Here is a 19,968-nt window from a genome sequence, read left to right on the forward strand (position 1 = left end):
TTGTACGGCACCTCTCACAGATAAAATCCCAAAGTGCTTTACAGATAAACAGCAAATGATGGAGAAACACATAAAAAGATATAACAAGATATATTTTAAAAAGAAGCATCTGATTCTTAAAAAACTGGACATAGTCTGTGGGTGAAGCGATAGGGGCGGGACGTTCCACAAGGTCACCTGGAGTTTTGTAATGAGTCTTTGTGACTTTAATGTGTTCAAAGCAGAGGACCGAAGGGGCGACTAGAGACATGCGGTACAAACAGATGGGAAATATGACCATTAAGAGCTCTGACAATCTGGAATCAAATGTAAGAATCAGTTCTAAAATTAATGGGTAACCACTGTAAAAAGGATTAAACAGGAGAAATATGAGTGTTGGTGGTTCCTGTTAAAAGCCTCGCTGCTGCATTTTGTCTGTGTGATCAGATGATATTTTCCAGCTAGAAGATTTGAAGAAGCAGATAAATAATGAACACCTGATGTGGTATCTGCATTTTTTTATGTAAAGTTTAGCGTTTTTTAAATTTTCTTTACACATAATCAGTCACAACAAACTGTCACTAACAACAGAAACTGACCAACAAAAGAGAAAACCTGAAGAGTTGATTGCCGGTGTTTGGCACACCTTAATGCCATCCATACTTTGAAACCTTTGTTTAGAAAACTGTTTGAAGCTGTGCCTAGAAAAACAGCCGCTAAGCAGGAATTGATTCATTTGGATCCTTTTCAAGCTGGTAAAGTGTGAATATAAAAGAGAAATCCTGCATCACGATGGACCATATTCACCTCACAACCTGCAGAAGTTTGGTACCACAGTTAGTGGTAATGTCACCCAACAGACCAGCGCCTAAAAAGGGTTGACTGTCTTACGCAACATGTTACTGAAAAACAAGACTTTGGGACAATGATACGTTACATTAACTCACTTAATAACTATCTTAGGTTTAAGGTTCAGGATTTGTTTTAAAAAAGCAGACTGATTGAGATCAAACTGATGTTTTGAGCTTTCATCAATTCATGAATCCATTTCCTTTGACAGACTTTTAGAACTCCAGATCTGCTTTCAGTTTTTTTCAGTTCAGTGTTTCTGTGTGTGAAATAAAACATTTTAATTATTAGAAGTCCCACCTTTGTTTGGTGTTTATCAATACTTGTGTGAAAACTGTCTCACAGCCAAATCAAATTGATTTTAGGTAGAAATTTGGGGAGAAGGATGTTCACTAAAAAGTAATGGAATTGCAGATGTACAGTATTTAAATAGTTAACTTCTAAAGTGAAAGTGGGTGGAATCGTTTTTTTTAAAGTGACGTCCAGCCCTGTTTATTACTGTCCGTGCTGGACCAAGTCTATCATCCTCCCCAGTGTCGCCTGGACCTCCTGTAGGGTTCATGGTTCACAGTGAACCGTTGGAAACAACCACCTCTGTTAGTACTGTCCCAAACACCTTCTCTGCAGCTCAGAGAGTGGAAAGGAGAACCTTGTGTGTCACGAAGGCCTATGGTGGACAACAACAGAGAGGTTGGTGTTGTGAAGGTCTACCCAGCTGCAACCATTCCTTGCACACATGAAGGTTCTGACACGACTTCAGCTTCGCTTAAAATCAAGTGGCAACATGGAATCTGGGATGTTGAGATCTTTAGATGTAAAACACAGCCAGCTGATGCCTTTTTAACCACATCACAGCTTCAGGGCATGTCTGACTAATGGCCGACAACAGACTAAAAGCTGTTTCTATTCAGGACTATCTCTGGTAAATAAGAGTCACAGTGACCAGAATCATACAATTAAAGGACACATGGAAAGATCACTCCTCTGAAGTGGGCTCTTCAAACAGTTTTTTTTCTAAAACTAATCTTGAGCCACATAGCATCTCAGAACTGAGGTTCAGAGTTCAGAGGAGGCCAAGAACAGTCCTAGAAAACAACACCCCAGGTCCTCCTTCAGCACTAAGGTTCCACTGGTCATCTTCTGCTGATCAACAGTCAACTTTTGCAGGACTTCTTTGACCGGCGGCTTTGTTCCCTGACTATCCAGAACAGACTACAAGCAGACCATTTCCTCATGTCTACAAAGCCAACCAGAATCCTCCTGTGTGGGTGGGATCAGGATCAGATTAAAGTGTTGTCAGGAAACGTTTCTGAAAATGGACCGTAAAGAAATGCTGTCAGATCGGACCCAGTTTTCCAAACGTACAAAAAGATTCAATGAGGCTCAAAAGTCCCAAACTTTTTTTCAGCGTGTTGCTTGCAGCAAGGAGCAAACTGGGGAGCCCAGGATCTGACATGGGTAAAAAAAAAAATAAAAGAATTCGTTCCCACAAAAATATTTGGTTCCCAGGAAAAAATATTCTGACAAACATTTATCCTGTTGTATTTGAATGCACCACAGTTACAGGGACAGGTTGATTGGTCGAGATGCATTATGGGATAAGTGTGATGCATTGCTCCTGATTGTGCCAACACCAACTGGGGCATGCACATAAAGGAAAACATTTTTCTCAACAAGTGTGAAAATGTCTGTAGCTTGGATGGAGAACTTCCTCTGGTGGAGGTAGTGTGATGGTGTGGGGTTGTTTCTCCCTTCCTGGACGATGAGGCGTGTCATCATCGGAGGTCATTGTTAATGCAGAGTCATGAAGCGGAAGTCCCACGTCTCCACAGTCTGGGATCAAACCCTGTCTTCCAAGATCGTTCCTCCAACCTGCCGTTGCATCACTTTGCTGCTGCGCTGCCATTCAAGAGCAAATTCCATTGATGTTAATCTGGTTGGACCTGTTGTGGGGGAGCCGCCCCCTCCAGCTCTGTCAGAAAGGTGACGGTGCAGACTTTGCCAAGAACAGACCGAGGACGACAACATGGAGCCAGGCGCCGCTTTGCTGCTGTTGATCGCAGTTTTGGGGACGAGTTCAGCCCAGTTCTACGGAGACAGCATCAATTTCCAGAAGCCTCGGGTGAATAAAGATGGAACAGTCCAGGTACGGTCCTTCATGAAAGAATTACCAAGGCTTGATCAAGACAAAAGGTGATGGGTCACCTGCTGGGTTTCTGTTTACTGAGACTGTTTTCTCACACATCAGATGTGAAGAGGTGTTTAGCACACCCCCATAGAGTCCAGTTCCTCTGTCTATAAAACCTTTTTATGAAAAATTATTAAAAGCTGAAACAAAACAATAAGATGCTTTAAAGTCACAATGAAAAAATATCCATGAATGTTAAAGTAGACCTCTTTTCCTGTGGCCAACCCACCAACCTGAGGCCAGAGTTCCTCCTCATTCTGTTTTGACCTCAACCCTGCAGGTGACCTTCTACCACAGGCAGAACGGCAGAGGCCACTGCACCAACCAGTCGTCCCTCCGCTGTGTGGATGGAGCTTGTGTTGGCGTTGATGCGGTGCTGATCCAGGAGACAGACAGAACCAGTACTGGTCAGAACCGGTCCTGCCAGACCGAAGGCTACAAGAGCGCCACCGTCTTTGCCAATCAAACCTCTCTGAGTTTAAGGTAAGCGCCGAGCCGCGGCCTTAGTCGGACTTTTTCCACCGTGAGCACTGAAAGGACATAAAAAAGAAATAAAACATTGCATAGCTTAAAGTTTGAAAAATTTTGAACTTCAGAAGAGTCTGACAATGTGTTGCTGCTGACTGAAAATGCATTTTCCATAAACTTTGGGTTTTCCATCTTAATTAGTTTTAAAGTACTTTAATATTCAGAAACAGGATCGTTTTCACTTCATCTGGTCAAAACTGTTTGATATTTATCTCTCTTTATTGTTTATCTTAAACATCTTTTTTAAATCTATCTTTAAACTTAATAAAGAAACAAACTTAGTGAATTATGAGACGTTAAGAAGTCCAACATGTGCCTCATTTGTATTCTTAACATTGAAGAAATTTAAAAGCCAAAAACATGAACTATTTTCAGTTCTTTTTTCTTACCTAATGTAATTACTGTTACATTACCTAAAGTAATTACCTGACTGAACACTTTTTTGAAGAAATGGTTCAGATGTAGGTCTTCTAAAAACTTTGAATTTTCTTGTTTTTCTCAAAACTCCAAAAACTCTCATAACTCCTCCCAAACTCAGAGGAAGAATTGGTTGAAGAATGGCCGAGTTTAGAGACTTTTTTCTTCGTTAGAGTTTTTGAGAAGTTGGCTTTTCCGATTCATCCTGACTCTGATTTCAAATGCAAACATTTGGAAATGAAATGAACAGGTGCTGCTGTTCCTTCTACAATGATGCAGGTAAAGATCCCTCTGTCATCCTGGATGAAACCAATTTATTACGAAGCAACAGACGGTTTGACTGGAAAGTCGATTTGTGAAAGTGAAAACCTCTGAACTCCAACATCGGAATAATGTGCGTGATTAATACTAAAAAAATTGCAATTGCAAATTAGACAGACTGTTTAACAATGAACAGGGTGGGACTGGCAGTTTGACTGACAGCAGGAACAAATTCCTGCATTTCTGAGGTGGGTGCAGCTCTGCTGGGGGGCATTTGGACTCTGAGGCTAGAAGTCTGCCATCCGCCTGATTGGCTGCAGACAAACATGTGCATAATGACAAAAGCATCAGTTTCTCTGCTGCTTTCCATGTGAACGGAGGGGAAGAAAATGCTCCACCCGTCAATCTGCTTTGGATTTGCAGCCGATGGCGTGTTTCGTGCTGTGGGAGAACTGGTTCCAATGCCTCACTTAATGAGGAGGATTTAAAGAACAATAAGAGAAAACAATAACTATCATCTTCCTCGCTGACACATTTGTCTTCGGTAAATGCCAATCTGTCATGTGACTGCTCCTCAGGAGTGTTCTGGCTCACACAAACATGCCTACAGGCTCAGAGAGTCTCCGGGGGCTTCAGCTGAAATGTTCATAGTGTTTTAGAGACCTGCTGCTGTTTAGTTTCTTTTTCTGTTAAAGACCCACTCCGCAGAAAATGTGTTTCTAACATGTTCATATAGCTTATATGACGGAGGTCATATAAGAAGAACATTAAGCCCCCGGTCTCCAACATGCCTCCCTTCTTTCCTCTTCCTCTTTTCCATCTGGTCCAACAACATAAAAACAGGAGACAAATGTAATCAATATCAAAAAAGATCAGTCTAAATTACAAAAGGAGTTTATTCAAATATACATTTCCTGTGTCAGACGATCCAGAACCACTATTGTAAAAGTAAAATATGTCCAACAGAAGAGGCCTTCAGCTCTCATCTGTCTGCTCAGCTGTTGGACAAGTTAAAAAAAAAGAAATTAAGCTCAAAATTACATTTCTGAGTATTTCTTTATTCAAATCGGGTCAGCGTCCAGTCAGAGTCCAGTCAGAGTCCAGTCAGGGGCAGGTCAGAGTCGTGTCAGGGTTGCGTCAGAGTGGGGTCAGGGTTTGGTCAGAGTCAAGTCAGAGTCGGGTTAGGGTTGGAACGGAGTCAGGTCAGAGTCGGGTCAGGGGCGGGTCGGGGGCGGGTCAGGGTCTGGTCTAGATCTGGTCAGGGTGGTCTAGATCTGGTCAGGGTTCGGTCAGAGTCATGTCAGGGTTGTGTCAGAGTCGGGTCAGAGTCTAGTCAGAGTCGGTTCAGGGTTGGAACGGAGTCAGGTCAGAATCGGGGCAGTGGCGGGTCAGGGTCCGGTCTAGATCTGGTCAGGGTCCGGTCAGAGTTGGGTCAGGGTCGGGTCAGAGTCATGTCAGAGTCAAGTCAGAGTCGGTTCAGGGTTGGAACGGAGTCAGGTCAGAGTCGGGTCAGAGTCGGGTCAGGATTTTGGGTCAGAGTCGGGTCAGAGTCGATTCATGGTCTATTCAGAGTCGGGTCAGAGTCGGTTCATGGTTGGAACGGAGTCGGGTCAGAGTCGGGTCAGAGTCGGTTCAGAGTCGGGTCAGGATTTTGGGTCAGAGTCGGGTCATGGTCTATTCAGAGTCGGGTAAGAGTCGGTTCATGGTTGGAACGGAGTCGGATCAGTGTCGGGTCAGAGTCGGGTCAGGATTTTGGGTCAGAGTCTGGTCATGGTTTATTCAGAGTCGGGTCAGAGTCGTGTCAGAATCGGGTCATAGTCGGTTCATGGTTGGAACGGAGTCGGGTCAGAATCGGGTCAGGATTTTGGGTCAGAGTCGGGTCAGAGTCGGGTCATGGTCTATTCAGAGTCGGGTCAGGATTTTGGGTCATAGTCGGGTCAGAGTCGGGTCATGGTCTATTCAGAGTCGGGTCAGAGTCGTGTCACAGTCAAGTCAGAGTCGGTTCATGGTTGGAACGGAGTCGGATCAGTGTCGTGTCACAGTCAAGTCAGAGTCGGTTCATGGTTGGAACGGAGTCGGATCAGTGTCGGGTCAGTATCGGGTCAGAGTCGGGTCAGGGTCGTGTCAGCGTCGGGTCAGATTCGGGTCAGGGTCGTGTCAGAGTCGGGTCAGAGTCGGGTCAGTGTCGGGTCAGAGTCGTGTCACAGTCAAGTCAGAGTCGGTTCATGGTTGGAACGGAGTCGGATCAGTGTCGGGTCAGAGTCGTGTCACAGTCAAGTCAGAGTCGGTTCATGGTTGGAACGGAGTCGGATCAGTGTCGGGTCAGTATCGGGTCAGAGTCGGGTCAGGGTCGTGTCAGAGTCGGGTCATAGTCGGGTCAGAGTCGGGTCATGGTCTATTCAGAGTCGGGTCAGAGTCGTGTCACAGTCAAGTCAGAGTCGGTTCATGGTTGGAACGGAGTCGGATCAGTGTCGTCTCACAGTCAAGTCAGAGTCGGTTCATGGTTGGAACGGAGTCGGATCAGTGTCGGGTCAGTATCGGGTCAGAGTCGGGTCAGGGTCGTGTCAGAGTCGGGTCAGAGTCGGGTCAGGGTCGTGTCAGAGTCGAGTCTGGGTCGTGTCAGAGTCGGGTCAGGGTCGTGTCAGAGTCGGGTCAGAGTCGGGTCAGGGTCGTGTCAGAGTCGGGTCAGGGTTGGGTCAGAGTCGGGTCAGGGTTGGGTCAGAGTCGGGTCAGGGTCGTGTCAGAGTCGGGTCAGGGTCGTGTCAGAGTCGGGTCAGGGTCGTGTCAGAGTCGGGTCAGGGTCGTGTCAGAGTCGGGTCAGGGTCGTGTCAGAGTCAGGTCAGGGTCGTGTCAGGGTCGGATCAGTGTCGTGTCAGAGTCAGGTCAGGGTCGTGTCAGAGTCGGATAAGTGTCGGGTCAGGGTTGGGTCAGAGTCGGGTCAGAGTCGGGTCAGGGTCGTGTCAGAGTCGGGTCAGGGTCGTGTCAGAGTCAGGTCAGGGTCGTGTCAGAGTCGGATCAGTGTCGGGTCAGGGTTTGGTCAGGGTCGTGTCAGAGTCAGGTCAGAGTCGGGTCAGGGTTGGGTCAGAGTCGGGTCAGGGTTGGGTCAGAGTCGGGTCAGGGTTGGGTCAGAGTCGGGTCAGAGTCGGGTCAGGGTTGGGTCAGAGTCGGGTCAGGGTTGGGTCAGAGTCGGGTCAGGGTCGTGTCAGAGTCGGGTCAGGGTCGTGTCAGAGTCAGGTCAGGGTCGTGTCAGAGTCGGATCAGTGTCGGGTCAGGGTTGGGTCAGTGTCGGGTCAGAGTCGGGTCAGGGTCGTGTCAGAGTCAGGTCAGGGTCGTGTCAGAGTCGGATCAGTGTCGGGTCAGGGTTGGGTCAGAGTCGGGTCAGAGTCGGGTCAGGGTTGGGTCAGGAAGGGCATCTGCATAAACCTGAAAGCAGACGATGAGTCTGATTGGGAGGACTTGCTGTGTCGACTTCTGAGGGAGAAGCAGAAAGGAAAGTCCGGTTAGCGTGATTCCACGGGGATCAGACTGTGGACCAGGCCGCTGCTGTGACTCAGAAATGAGGAACTATTTCAATTACTGGAGTAAATATACTTGACAGTGTCTTTTGGTACTGGAGCCTGTCATATATTGTACTTGCTGCTTTTGTTTAGTCATGATTGTGTTTACATTCTTACGAAAATGGCTCAGTGGCCTGGTAGTGGAGTGTCTGTCTTGAGTCTGGAAGGTTATGAGTTCAAACCCACAGCTGAGCTAAACCAAAGTCTCTAAAAATGGGACCCAATGCCTCCAAGCTTGACATTCGGCATTGAGGGGTTGGACTGGGGGGTTAAACCACCAAACGGTTCCTGAGCGTACTTGTGTGCACGGCTCCCCGCTCCCCCAGGGGATGGGTCAAATGTGAAGAACAAATTTCATGACCTCAGGTTTACAGCTAAAGGGACTTAAATGTTTTAGGAGCAACAGATGAAAGTTACCTGTACTGATCTGTTTGTTCCTACTGTAAATGAACTAAACTCTCAATGAATGTGTAATTCTCCTGGTTTTAGGTAAAACCACAACCGAATGTGGGACAGTCATTTAGATGGAGGTTCTTGTGTGTTTCAGTGTCTCAGGCTGCTGCTGGACAGCTAATGCTGAGGGAAAAACCAACTGGACCACCCAGGCCGAGCTGGACCTGGGAACCCGATCGGACTCCCACGCCATCAACCGCTGCCCTGTGACTACCACTGTGTCCTCTCTACGGTACAACACAAGCCTTTCTGAAAAATCCAAACATGCTCTGAAGATATGCAGCAGCTTAAAGAAACTCCTCATGTTTCTTGGCAGAATTCCTCAGAACTGTTTCACCAGAGTCCGTCTCCTGGCGCATGATCCAGACGGAGATAAAGTGAGGTGCCGCTTTGCTGATGGAGCCAGTGCCCCGACCAACATCACTCTGGATGAGGTAACGTCACCTGTCAGACGACTGACTGACTGAGGGTGCTCCTCCTCATCACCTGTATCTCCATCTGCTCCCAGGCTGCATGCACACTGCAAAGCACAGGCCAGGTCCAGGCTGGCGTGCACGTGTTTGAGGTGATGGTGGAGGACTTCTCCTCCAAAAACATCACTCTGACCTACAGAGATGGGACCTCTGCGGTTCGGACCGGCTCTGATGCAAACGCAGCGCCTCTTTGCAGTGTTAAGCTGCAGTTTGTCATTGAGGGTGAGTCTAGAGGAGCTGCTGACAATTCTATCCTAAAAAGACATGAAGATTTGTGAATGAGATGAAAATCTTTCAAAAACAACATCCCTGTAAAACTCTGCCATCGTTTTTAACAATTGAATCAGTTAGTTCAAAAGGGGCCCAAGTCCACAATCTTTTATAATGGAGACATATATTCTATGGTCTTCAAGGGAAAAACCATCTGATTATGTGCAAAAAGTCCCAAGTCTGTTGTAATGTATTGACTATGCTTGACATTTAAAATGCATTAAGTGCAAAATTCCTGGACTTGGGCCTCTCTTGCATGGGTTTAGCTTCATCCCATAGATGGCAGCACTAGTTATCCAATATGGCAGCACCCCTGCCCAAGTCCAGAGACTTTAGTTTGCTAGTCCTCTGAAATGATAAAAGTGAGGAGCTTCATATTAGCATTTGGAAGCTATGAACTGGAGCTAAATCTGGGTAAAGTATGAATCATTTGGTGTAGCCTCCCTTCAAGCTATGCAATTAAAATCATTTCCTGGAAAAACAAACCTCTTGGACTTGGGCCCCTTTTGAACTAACCGATGAAAATGAAATAGACTTCAGACCTCCTAGAAATCTACTCTGAATGAACAGTGGGCTCATAAATCCCAGCTTTTCATGCTGCAGAGGCAGATCCACACAAAAAGAGAATAAGATGACAGAACCACCTCTCTAAATTCACCTGCTACATGCATGTGAATATGAGAATAGCAGCGGCTCGCTAAAAATAAAGGAAGGAAATCTAAAAGGAGGTTCTTGTGTCTTAAATCAGTCAACTGCCTTCATAAAGTGGCTGCTCAATTAAAAGCCCAAAGCTATTAAAGGTAATAAAAGCAAATGTCTTTGAAGAAATATGCCAAAGAGGAAACAGACGAGAAGTCTTTGACTTCAAAGAAGAATCCATTTACTATTTACAGACAGAACCAGAAGACTTCCTCCAGAAATGGATTTATTGAGAATATTGATCCCACAATATGCAACCACTGACTCTGTCATGCTACAAATATGCTGCTAATAAGGTTGTGTTCACTGTGGATTTCTATTTATAATATTAATGTTAATATATAATTCTACACTATATGACCAAAAGTACTGGCTCAGCCATCCAGGTGATCAGAATCAGGTGTCCTAATCACTTGGTCACTCAGACATGCAGACTTTCTAAAAACGTTTGTGAAATAATGTTCCGTTCTCTGGAGTTCAGTGAATTCCAGCGTGGAACTGTCACAGGAAGCCACCTGTACAGCAGATCTAGTGGTGAAATGTCCTAAATATCCCACAGTCAGCTGTCAGCTCTATCAGGACAACATGGAAGAGTTTGGGAACAACAGCAGCTCAGCCTCCAAGTGGTCGACCACGTGACCTGATGGAGAGGGGTCATAGATGCTGAAGGTCAGAGAGGTCACCCACTTTCTGCAGTCAGTTGCTGCAGAGCTCCAGACGTCACGTGACCTTCAGATCAGCCCAAGTCCAGCACGCAGAGAGCTTCATGGGTTTCCACGGCCGAGCAGCTGCATCCATCCACACATCACCAAGTGAATGCAAAACGTTGATGCAGCGATGGAAATCACGCCGCCACTGGACGCCTGAGCAGTGGAGACGCCTTCTCTGGAGTGGTGAATCACGCTTTTCCATCTGGCAATCTGATGGACAAGTCTGGATTTGGAGGTTGTCAGGACAACGGTGCATTTGGGACGAGTGTGACATTTGGTGGAGGAGGAATCATGGTGTGGGCTTGGTTTTCAGGACTTGGCCCCTTAGTTCCAGTGAAAGGAACTCTGAATGCTTCAGGATACCAAAACATTCTGGACAATTCCATGACCCCAACCTTGAGGGATCAGTTTGGAGCAGCCCCTCCCCCTTCCAACATGACTGAGCAGCAGTGACCAAAGGTCAAAGGTCCATGGAGACATGGAGGACAGAGTCTGGAGTGATGAACTGGACAGAGTCCTGACCTGAACCCCATAGAACACCTTTGGGAGGAGTTAGAGCAGAGACTGAGAGCCAGGCCTTCAGTGTGTGACCTCACCAATGACCTTTAGAAAGAAAGGTCAGAAACTCCTAGAAACACTCATGAACCTTGAGGACAGCCTTTCCAGAAGAGTTGAAGCTGGAACAGCTGCAAAGGTGGACGACATCATGTAGAACTCTATGGGTTAGGAATGGGACGAAACTTCAGTTCACATGTTGGTCAAGGCAGGTGAGCCGATACTTTTGGGAAAATAGTGTAGATTGTAGTATTTATCCATCACACTTTAATGTTTAAACCAGCTGCAGATATTTTACAGAAAAATAATATTCAATAAAATAAAGTTTCTGATTTGTGGAAACTTGTGGAAGGGACATTTAGGAATCGGGGAGGCATCTCTGTGTTAAAGAAAAATTCACAACGAATCAAGACTGACTAAAAAACTGATAGATGGATTGATTTTTTTATTGTTATGATGGCATTCTATGAAAAAGACATGGTAATGTTGCCTTTATTACATTTTTATAAATCAGAAACAAACTTCAACAAATCAACAACTTTGTTTCATTGAATCTTCATTATCTGTAAAATATCTGCAGACATTTTTGTATTAAAACTGCTTTCAATGTGAATCATTTTAATATGAGAAACAGATTTCTGGAAACTAGAGTCTTGCGATAAAATCAGACACCAACTTCGGCCTCGAACTCACTGGTCTGTGAAAAGAAACCTGTCTGTTCCCTTAAAAGGTTGGAGGCTTCTGCCTTAGAGACCAGGAATGTTTGAAGTTGTGTTTGTCAGGATCCTGTTGCGGACATAAACGCAGGATGCAGGAATGCAGAAGCAAAGTTCTTTAATTCTGCACTGAACTGACTGACTGATACTCAAGGCTTGAGGTTACAGTAGACAAACAAAACAATCTTGTAAAGAGTGGAGGAAAGACACAGACTAAATACACAGGAGGACTGATGACATAAGTGAACACAGGTGTAGCCAATAAGTTGCCAGGTGGAAGGAAAAGTAACTGCATTGAAGAAAACCCAGGAAACAATGAGCTGGAAACAGGACAAACTGAACACAATTACACACCCCACCCCAAATACCCCACACTGTTTCAGAACAAACTCTTCTTCTGCGTCGTTTGTTAACATTTTAAAGACTTAAAGCTCCTCCCACAGCCACACAATCAGACTGACCAACGGCCCAAACCTAGAGGAAGCTAACGCCGGCTCTGCCTTTGGGTCAGAACATCCCAGCTTCTTTCTGCTCCACTGATCATTGGGCTCAGATTGAACTGAACAGACTGAAAACAGTGTTGAGAAGCTGCTGTAAATCATTTCAGCAGGATTTGAACTCATGAAAACCAAGATGAAAACAACACGGCGTTGAAGAGAGGGTGAAAGCAGAGGCTGCACGCTGACCCAAAGCATTGAATGCTGCTGTGTTTGTATTCCAGTCCTCCAGGCAGCGAGCTGTGGCACGCTGCCCACGTTTCTGTCCAGGACACCCTCACATGGAGACATTCTTCACGCCGCCGTGGGCAAGGCCTTCCACCTTGTCGCAGAAGCAAGGGCTACATCTCAGTACAGACTTTGGATTTCTGACCAGCTCTTCCTCCGGCCCTGAAAGCACTGTACTGACTGCACTTTGTTTCGTAGGATCACAGACTTCCAGGTCAGCGGCCCCCTCAACATGAACAAAAGCGTCAGTCTGGGCGCCCAGGCACAGCTGAGTCTGAACTGGACCCCTCAGAGCTCGGACCTCTATAGATTTGTCCCAGTCTGCTTCACTGCAGACACACTGAACAACACGTGAGTCCTGCCGAACTCTCTTCAGCAAAGACACAACGTTCAGTCAAACACATCAGACATCCAATCAGAAAATGAGAGCTGGTAGTTCAGCCTGAAGTTCATCTATCCCAGTATCTGCAGCTTCTGTATGCTGCAGCTCTTTCTCTACCTCTGTGAAGATCCCATTGGACAATCTTCCACATGGAAGTTGTTTGGTTTTTGAAAAATATTCAAGCTTATTCAGTTTCATATTCATATTCAGTTTACTGTTCATTTCTGAACTGTAAAACTAGAGCTGTGATGGTGTGGGATTTTTGATCACCGCGGTGATGAACCAGCAGGGGGCGCGGTGTCGCGGTTAACCTATGGCCCAAAGCATGAAATAAGTACCATTAATCTGCTGCATATCTCTGATTACTGCCAGCTCAGCCTTTCTTTGTTTTGTCCTGCAGGCAGTCAGAGATGAGATGTGTTGTTGTCATGGTAACCTCAGCATCTACTGTTCAAGGTTTGTGAAATTCTCTACGACTATAATCAAAAACAACTTTTGCTGCTCATAAAAAATGAAAACCCTCCAATATTATAGAACTTGAATGAGAAGACCTTTTTTAAATATTTTTTTGAACTTTAGTCCAGTCATGTAGCTTAAGGCTAAATGTCCTTAGGGTGCTGCTTCCTTCTAGTTGGAGAGAAGTGGTACAGGTTGGGTCTAATCTCTCTCAAGTTCCTGTAAATTGCTCTAAAGTGATCACAATATGTATTTTTAGAGAGAACAACCCTAATTTTTCTCCACTTTTGCCTCATCTCCCTTTTTTTTCTTTGCCCTTTGAACCAAATATTAAATCTATTTGGATTCCTGGAACTACCTGAACTTTCAAAAAAGTAAACCCAGATCAGAATTGTCTCCTTAAGTTTGACAAGTCAAAAAAGACCTGGGGCCTCATTTATAAACGTTGCGTACGCACAAAAGAAGGCGTACGCCACTCTCTACGCAATAGTTGAGATTTATAAAAAGCAAACTTGACGGGAAAATGTGCGGTCCTCCACGCAAGCTCTGACCCAGGCGTACGCACAAAAACGGGTGAAATGAGAAACGGCGACACCGTCGGCAGATGGAAGAAACACGTGAAAGTGAAAATGACAATCCTGCCTCTCAGAAATAACATGAAGACTTCACAAAGCAAGTCTGACAATTAACAGCTACACCAACACCCGTTTGATCGATCAGCAGTGAAACAAACAAAAAAATCAAACGAAAATTACAACAGAAATTCAAATGAACACATATTTGCAAAAAGAAAAGTGAAATATGTTCTGCAATATTGGCATGTTGTGCAATTCATCCTCATAAATAATATAGTTAACAGAACAAATTATGTACAAAACTGATATTCCCGTCAGTGTGTCCGTCTGGAGGAGCAGATAGAGGTGCAGACAGACAGACAGATGGATAGATAGAGAGAGATGTATTAATTGTCCACTGGGGAAAGTTGTTTTCATAGTAAAACATTTCTTCATAAGCTACAGAATTATGGTATTCATGCATATGCCTTTAGTTTGTTTTATTTTTGATAAAACAATGTATGGCTTATGTCTCAACCATTCAGAAAGCAACAAGAAATTACATTTGCGCTGCATCTGGCACGTCGGTGTCACCCCACGCCTCAGTAACCACTCCACTTAAAAGGGATTCCCCAATAATTGCCGCCAGTCTTTCATCAAGAGGGGTCAGCTCCGGTGTCCCCTGTCCCCCACCCGTGGCGGACACACTCTGGCGATGCAGCGCCAGACGTTTTTTTGCCTCGACTTTGATGTCCGACCTTTTCTTTCTTATTTCGGCCACGGTCTGAGGTTGTGAGGCTGCAGCATTCACGGCGTCTGCCACCGTTTGCCGCTCACGTGCCTTTTTGGCATTAGTAATGCCCACACTGTGCCCTCCAAACAACACTTTTCTCCTCTTTTCCACCTCGCCAACGATAACTTCTACTTCACATTGAGTGAAGTTACGTTTTTTTGATTTCCTCTCTGTGTTTGCCATGATTTCCCAATCAATGAATATTCATTTGTGGGCGTTTCACGGACTATTTATGGGCAACTATAGGCGTGTCATGAAGCCGCAAAAGCTGCGCTGCATTTAGAATTGGTTGTGATTTATTAAGGGAAAGATGCGTAGGATGTGCGTGCGCACGGTTTTATAACTCCGAATATTTCTGTGCGTACGCACGTCCTATGTTTCATCCGTACGCCACTTCTGACACAAATTCTACGCAAAGTTTTAGAAATGAGGCCCCAGAACAGTAAAAGCATCGTTAGACTTATGTATACTTACGTATACCTGTCTAATCAATATTTATGTTGATGTTTTGTTATAGAAACAGCAGGAGTGTAGTATTTAGCTCCACCAGCATCAAGATCAACTAAATGAACCTGCTGAACCTTTAACAGGCAACTAAATAGAGCAGATCTAAAAACCCTGAATGAAGCTGGCTTCTCAAAGAGAAAACAGAGAAAGTTTATTGCATAACCTTCTTAGAACAGCCGGGGATGGCCTCACTAGTAGAAACAGTTGTCAATTTAGAGGATACCTGACAGGTTAATCCAGTGAGTTTGAGGTAGACGTCTGAGTGGGAGACCGCTGAGGTCCGAACATTTGAATTAACATTCAGTCATCATAGCAGGGGTCATGACAAAGATCCGTTCAAAAAGGCAAAGATTCAATCTGAAACCAAAGTGGAGGCAGAAAGGTGGTCAGGGTATGAAGACACAGACATGAAAACAGAAGGTGAACAGGTCAGAGAGAAGACGGCAGGACTTATGATTTACCGATTCAGAGACTCAATGAGTGCAGGCTGTAAGTACAGTGCCTCAACCAGAACCGGCTGATGATGAGGAGCATTGAGTGACCAGATGGCATGACGTCATGATGATTTTGACTTACAGGCAATGCCACAGTACAATGCTCTCCAAACAAGATGGTGATTATCCTGGAAAAAGCTTCCATGCCTGGTATTGACGTCAACTTCCTCCAGTTGATTGACCCGTCTTGCTCCCTCTCGTCCAACGACACTCACATCATGGGCGCCATGTCCTTCAGCACCTGCGGCACAGAACTCGAGGCATGCATAGATAAAAAACAACAGTTCATTCCAAGGCCTGTCTTGTTTTTAACAGTTTGTTTGTCCTGCAACTAGGATAAAGGGGACAACATGGTTTTCAAAAACCGGATCAACTCCTTTGTACAGCCCAATGAGGTCATTGTCCGAAGAAGGACCATAAAGATTGACTTTTCCTGCGAGTTTTCCAAAACCATCAGCATCTCCAGCTACTACAACCTCCACAACTCCGACTACATCTTCACAGAGTCCAGTTTTGGAAGCTTTGGCTACGCCTTCGACATCTACCGGGACAATAACTTTACTAACAAGGTGGAGCCCAGTGCCTACCCGGTGCAGGTCATGCTAATGGACACGATTTACATGGGAATCCAGGCAAACTCTGAGCTCCCAAACGTGACTGTGTTTGTCGAGTCCTGCAAAGCCACTCCAGACGACAACCCTAACAATGGCGTCTCTTATGACCTGATCAAAAACGGGTGAGGATTCTTGAACAACAGGGAGTTATCATTTGTTTTCAAGTTTTTAGAAAAGCAAACAGTTTATCTTTAACTTGTTTTGTCTCCAGGTGTGTAAAAGATGAGACACTTAAAAGGTACCCATCCAATCAAACTTCTTACAACTTTGAAGTGCAGGCCTTCAAATTCACTGGAAACTTTGACCAGGTAACTTTGTATGACATTATCCGTCAAATATTCATCCCTACATGGACCTCAGCCTGTGCTGCAGTGGACTTGTGTCCAGAAGAGTATTTAATTTACAACTCTGCCTCATTCAAATAAGGACTACAGTTCCAATTCCAATGTGAAGTTGCTTTTTATTGATTTGATATGGATTTAACTACTCTACTCTACTACTCTACTACCTCTAACTACTCGACGTGACATGTCCAGGTTGCACTGGGCCCTAAACACTGACCGACTGTACACTCTTGAGCAGGATGATGTGTGAACTCAAATAAATAGATGCCTCACAGACTTCATCAATATTGATCTAATAATGAAGTCTGTCTTGGTAGCTTTCCTCATTTCATGTTGGCAAAGCTCTAATAACAGCGTGGGCGTGCACACCAGAGCCAGATCCTTTAGCAGTGGTTCATCTGACACACTTGTGCTTCACAGGTTTACATCACCTGTTCCGTCATCTTGTGCGAGGCAAACAATCCCTTTTCCAGATGTGCTCAGGGATGTTTGAATGAACCCTTCCGTCGACGCAAAAGAGCCCTAAGCAAGGAGACGCGCGGCCATTACATCATCCAGGGACCTCTGCAGTTTGTCAGACCAGCAGCCCCCATCATGACGGAAGACATGCTGGAGCCTGAGATGAAAAGGATGGATGTCCCTGCTGCAGGTTAGAGGATGAATGAGCCCTCTTTGTGTTTCCATATGACTGACAGCTGAACCGTGTCTTCTTGTCTTACAGTGAAGCCTCCAGCAGCCGCTTCAGAGAATAGACCTGACCTCAGATCCGAAACCAGGTCAGGCAGTCAGGGTTCTGGAGCCATGGCGGTCCTCTCATCCAACCTCACCACAGCGGTCTTTGCAACCGCCTTTGTCGTGTCTCTGGTGTTGCTGGCTTTGGTCGTTCGTCACTACAGCAGGAGGAGGACAGCAGAGGACCGCAAAGTTCTCATCCAAGAAGACGCTCAGACCTAAAGCCGACAGCAACGCTCATCCTTCCTCCTTCTCATATACGTCACCCAACATGCTTAAATTCATTTGTAATGTTGACATTAAACTTCAGCAGAATTTTCTTCATGCAAGCAGATCTACTAGAAAGGCTCTGAGAGATCCAAGCAAAAAGGTTTCATTCTTACTCTGTTAGAAAAACTAACGTCTGTATTCTCTGCGCTATTATGAAGAGGAGAAGGAGGAGTTTGATCATCAATAATATATGCATTACTCTTATAAATATATATTTCTGTCAGCCTGCATTTTATGAAACATTACAAGCACTGTGAGGGCTTTAAAAGGTGGAACAATGACTTCTGTCAGATGGAACGAGAGGGTGAGGACAACCAGGGAAGACGGTGAGAAGTTAGAAGAATGTTGTTTTTGCAGGCTGGTCAAAGTGTTGTAAATGGACAGGATGACATTCCTGGAGCCGTTCGTCGGCGTCAACATGTCTGTCTGATGTCCTGTCACCAATTCAGGCAGTAAACCACCTGGTTGTGATCTTGCTGACGTGAAAACAGGATGTGGCTGCTTTGGTTCGGTTGCTCTCACAACTGGACAGAACAAACGTCTGACCATCAGTCAGAGATCCAGACTTCTTCTTAGGGTTTGATATCCTCTTAAATGCTGGGACTCTGGTTTCCTCTCTTTCTTTTTAACATATAATTTGACAGTTATTTATATCAGATTATTTTGTTTATCTATACATAAATTTAAGAGGGCACTATCATGACTCTTGACAAAAAATAAAATGCCTCTGGGTGTGTTTGTTTCAGGTTTGTCTTTGTTAATCATATTCATGCAAGACTGAAGCTGCTGGAAAGGATCATTAGAAGATGAGAAATAATAATAAATATATTTACAGTCAGACCATCAATATTTGGACAGAGACACATTCTTTCTACTTTAGTTTCTGTTCATTACCACAGGGAATTTGAAATAAAACAACTCAGATGTCATTGAAGTGCAGACTTTCAGCTTTTATTCCATGGGTTGAACAAAAAGTTTACATAAAAATGTGAAAAACTAAAGCATTTTTTAAACACCATCCCTTCATTTCATGGGCTCCTAAGTAATTGGGCAAATGACTTCCATGCTATTGAATGGGCAGGTGTGGACAATTCCCTTATTATGTCATTATGAGTGAAGCAGATAACAGGCCTGAAGTTGATTAGAGGACTTGTGCTGCATTTGGAAGATTCTGCCGTGAACTGACAACATGCGGTCAAAGGAGCTCTCCATGCAGGTGGAAGGAGCCATCATTAAGCTGAGAAAACAGAAGAAAACCATGAAACCAGAAACTACTACTACTACTACTACTACAGTGGCAACATCAACAGTGTGGTCCATCCTGAGAAAGAAAGAAAGCACTGGTGAACTCAGCAACACAAAAAGACCTGGACGTCCACGGAAGACAACAGTGGTGGATGATGGCAGTATCATTTCCATGGTGAAGAGGAACCCGTTCACAACAGCCAACCAAGTGAACAACACTCTCCAGGAGGTAGGCGGATCAATATCCAAGTCTACCATCAAAAGAAGACTGCATGAAAGTAGATCCAGAGGGAACACTGCAAGATGCAAGCCACTCAGAAGCCTCAAGAACAGGAAGGCTAGATTGGACTTTGCTAAAAAGCATCTGAAAAAGTTCTGGAAAAACATTCTTTGGACAGATGAAACCAATGTCAACCTCTACCAGAATGATGGCAAGATTTGATTTGATTTGAAATGGTTTATTTCAAGTAATCAAATAGGAATAATACACAAAAACATTACAATAGTCAGTTATACATTCATACAATAACTAATCAAACTTAGTATAATTAGACATAAAATTAAGTATTGCTTGAAATGGAGTGGAAGGAAGTGAACTTCTATAATCCCACCCCTGTTCTACTGTAACCATTTTATTACATGATTTATAATATCCGGTTCCTAGAAAGCACATGACAAAGATGAATTACTTAAATTATTTTGTAAAAAATAACTTTTAGAAATCAACATGGCAATGAAGTATCCAAAATATATGCAGATTATCTTACTTGTAAAAGTCATTGATATGATTAAAAAAATAATACTATATCAGTAAAATAGACAAAATACTATTTCAGGAATTTTCATAGGAAAATTTGGTCAAGTATCAAAAGTTAATAATATGTGCAAAATTATGTTTCATTAGGAAAAATTCATGAATCATCTTATCAATTTTTTTGAAACAAGTGAAGTAATATAATTAAAAGTCAATCAATTTGACAATTTTCAATAATTGATTAATCATTTGTTTTATTATTTTTTTGTATTTTTATGTATCTTTTTTTTATGATAAAGTAATGTTATGAAGTAAAGTAAAAAGGGTCCATATTTGTCGAAAGACCAAGGTTGGTATTTCTTCTTCTTCTGCTGATAAACAGCCGTTCTTCTCGGTTTAAAACAAAGCTTATAGTTCTCTTTGCTGTCATGTCTGCAGACATT

General features: G+C 44.2%; 1 protein-coding gene across 1 annotated transcript; it reads left to right on the top strand.

Annotated features, from left to right (window-relative positions):
• Window positions 1-2,626: 2,626 nt before the first annotated feature.
• LOC101159555 (uncharacterized) lies at window positions 2,627-18,271 on the top strand. The gene is made up of 13 exons (XM_011492437.4): window positions 2,627-2,974; window positions 3,297-3,499; window positions 8,327-8,464; window positions 8,549-8,666; window positions 8,741-8,927; window positions 12,377-12,503; window positions 12,579-12,731; window positions 13,163-13,218; window positions 15,651-15,826; window positions 15,902-16,302; window positions 16,392-16,488; window positions 16,945-17,173; window positions 17,246-18,271. Exons 1-13 carry the CDS (start codon window positions 2,855-2,857, stop codon window positions 17,476-17,478), a joined length of 2,238 nt encoding a protein of 745 aa, XP_011490739.1. The 5' UTR covers window positions 2,627-2,854; the 3' UTR covers window positions 17,479-18,271.
• Window positions 18,272-19,968: the final 1,697 nt, after the last annotated feature.

Source organism: Oryzias latipes, chromosome 3 (assembly GCF_053564925.1).
Source record: "Oryzias latipes strain Hd-rR chromosome 3, Olatipes_Hd-rR_3.1".
Classification (NCBI taxonomy): Eukaryota; Metazoa; Chordata; class Actinopteri; order Beloniformes; family Adrianichthyidae; genus Oryzias; species Oryzias latipes.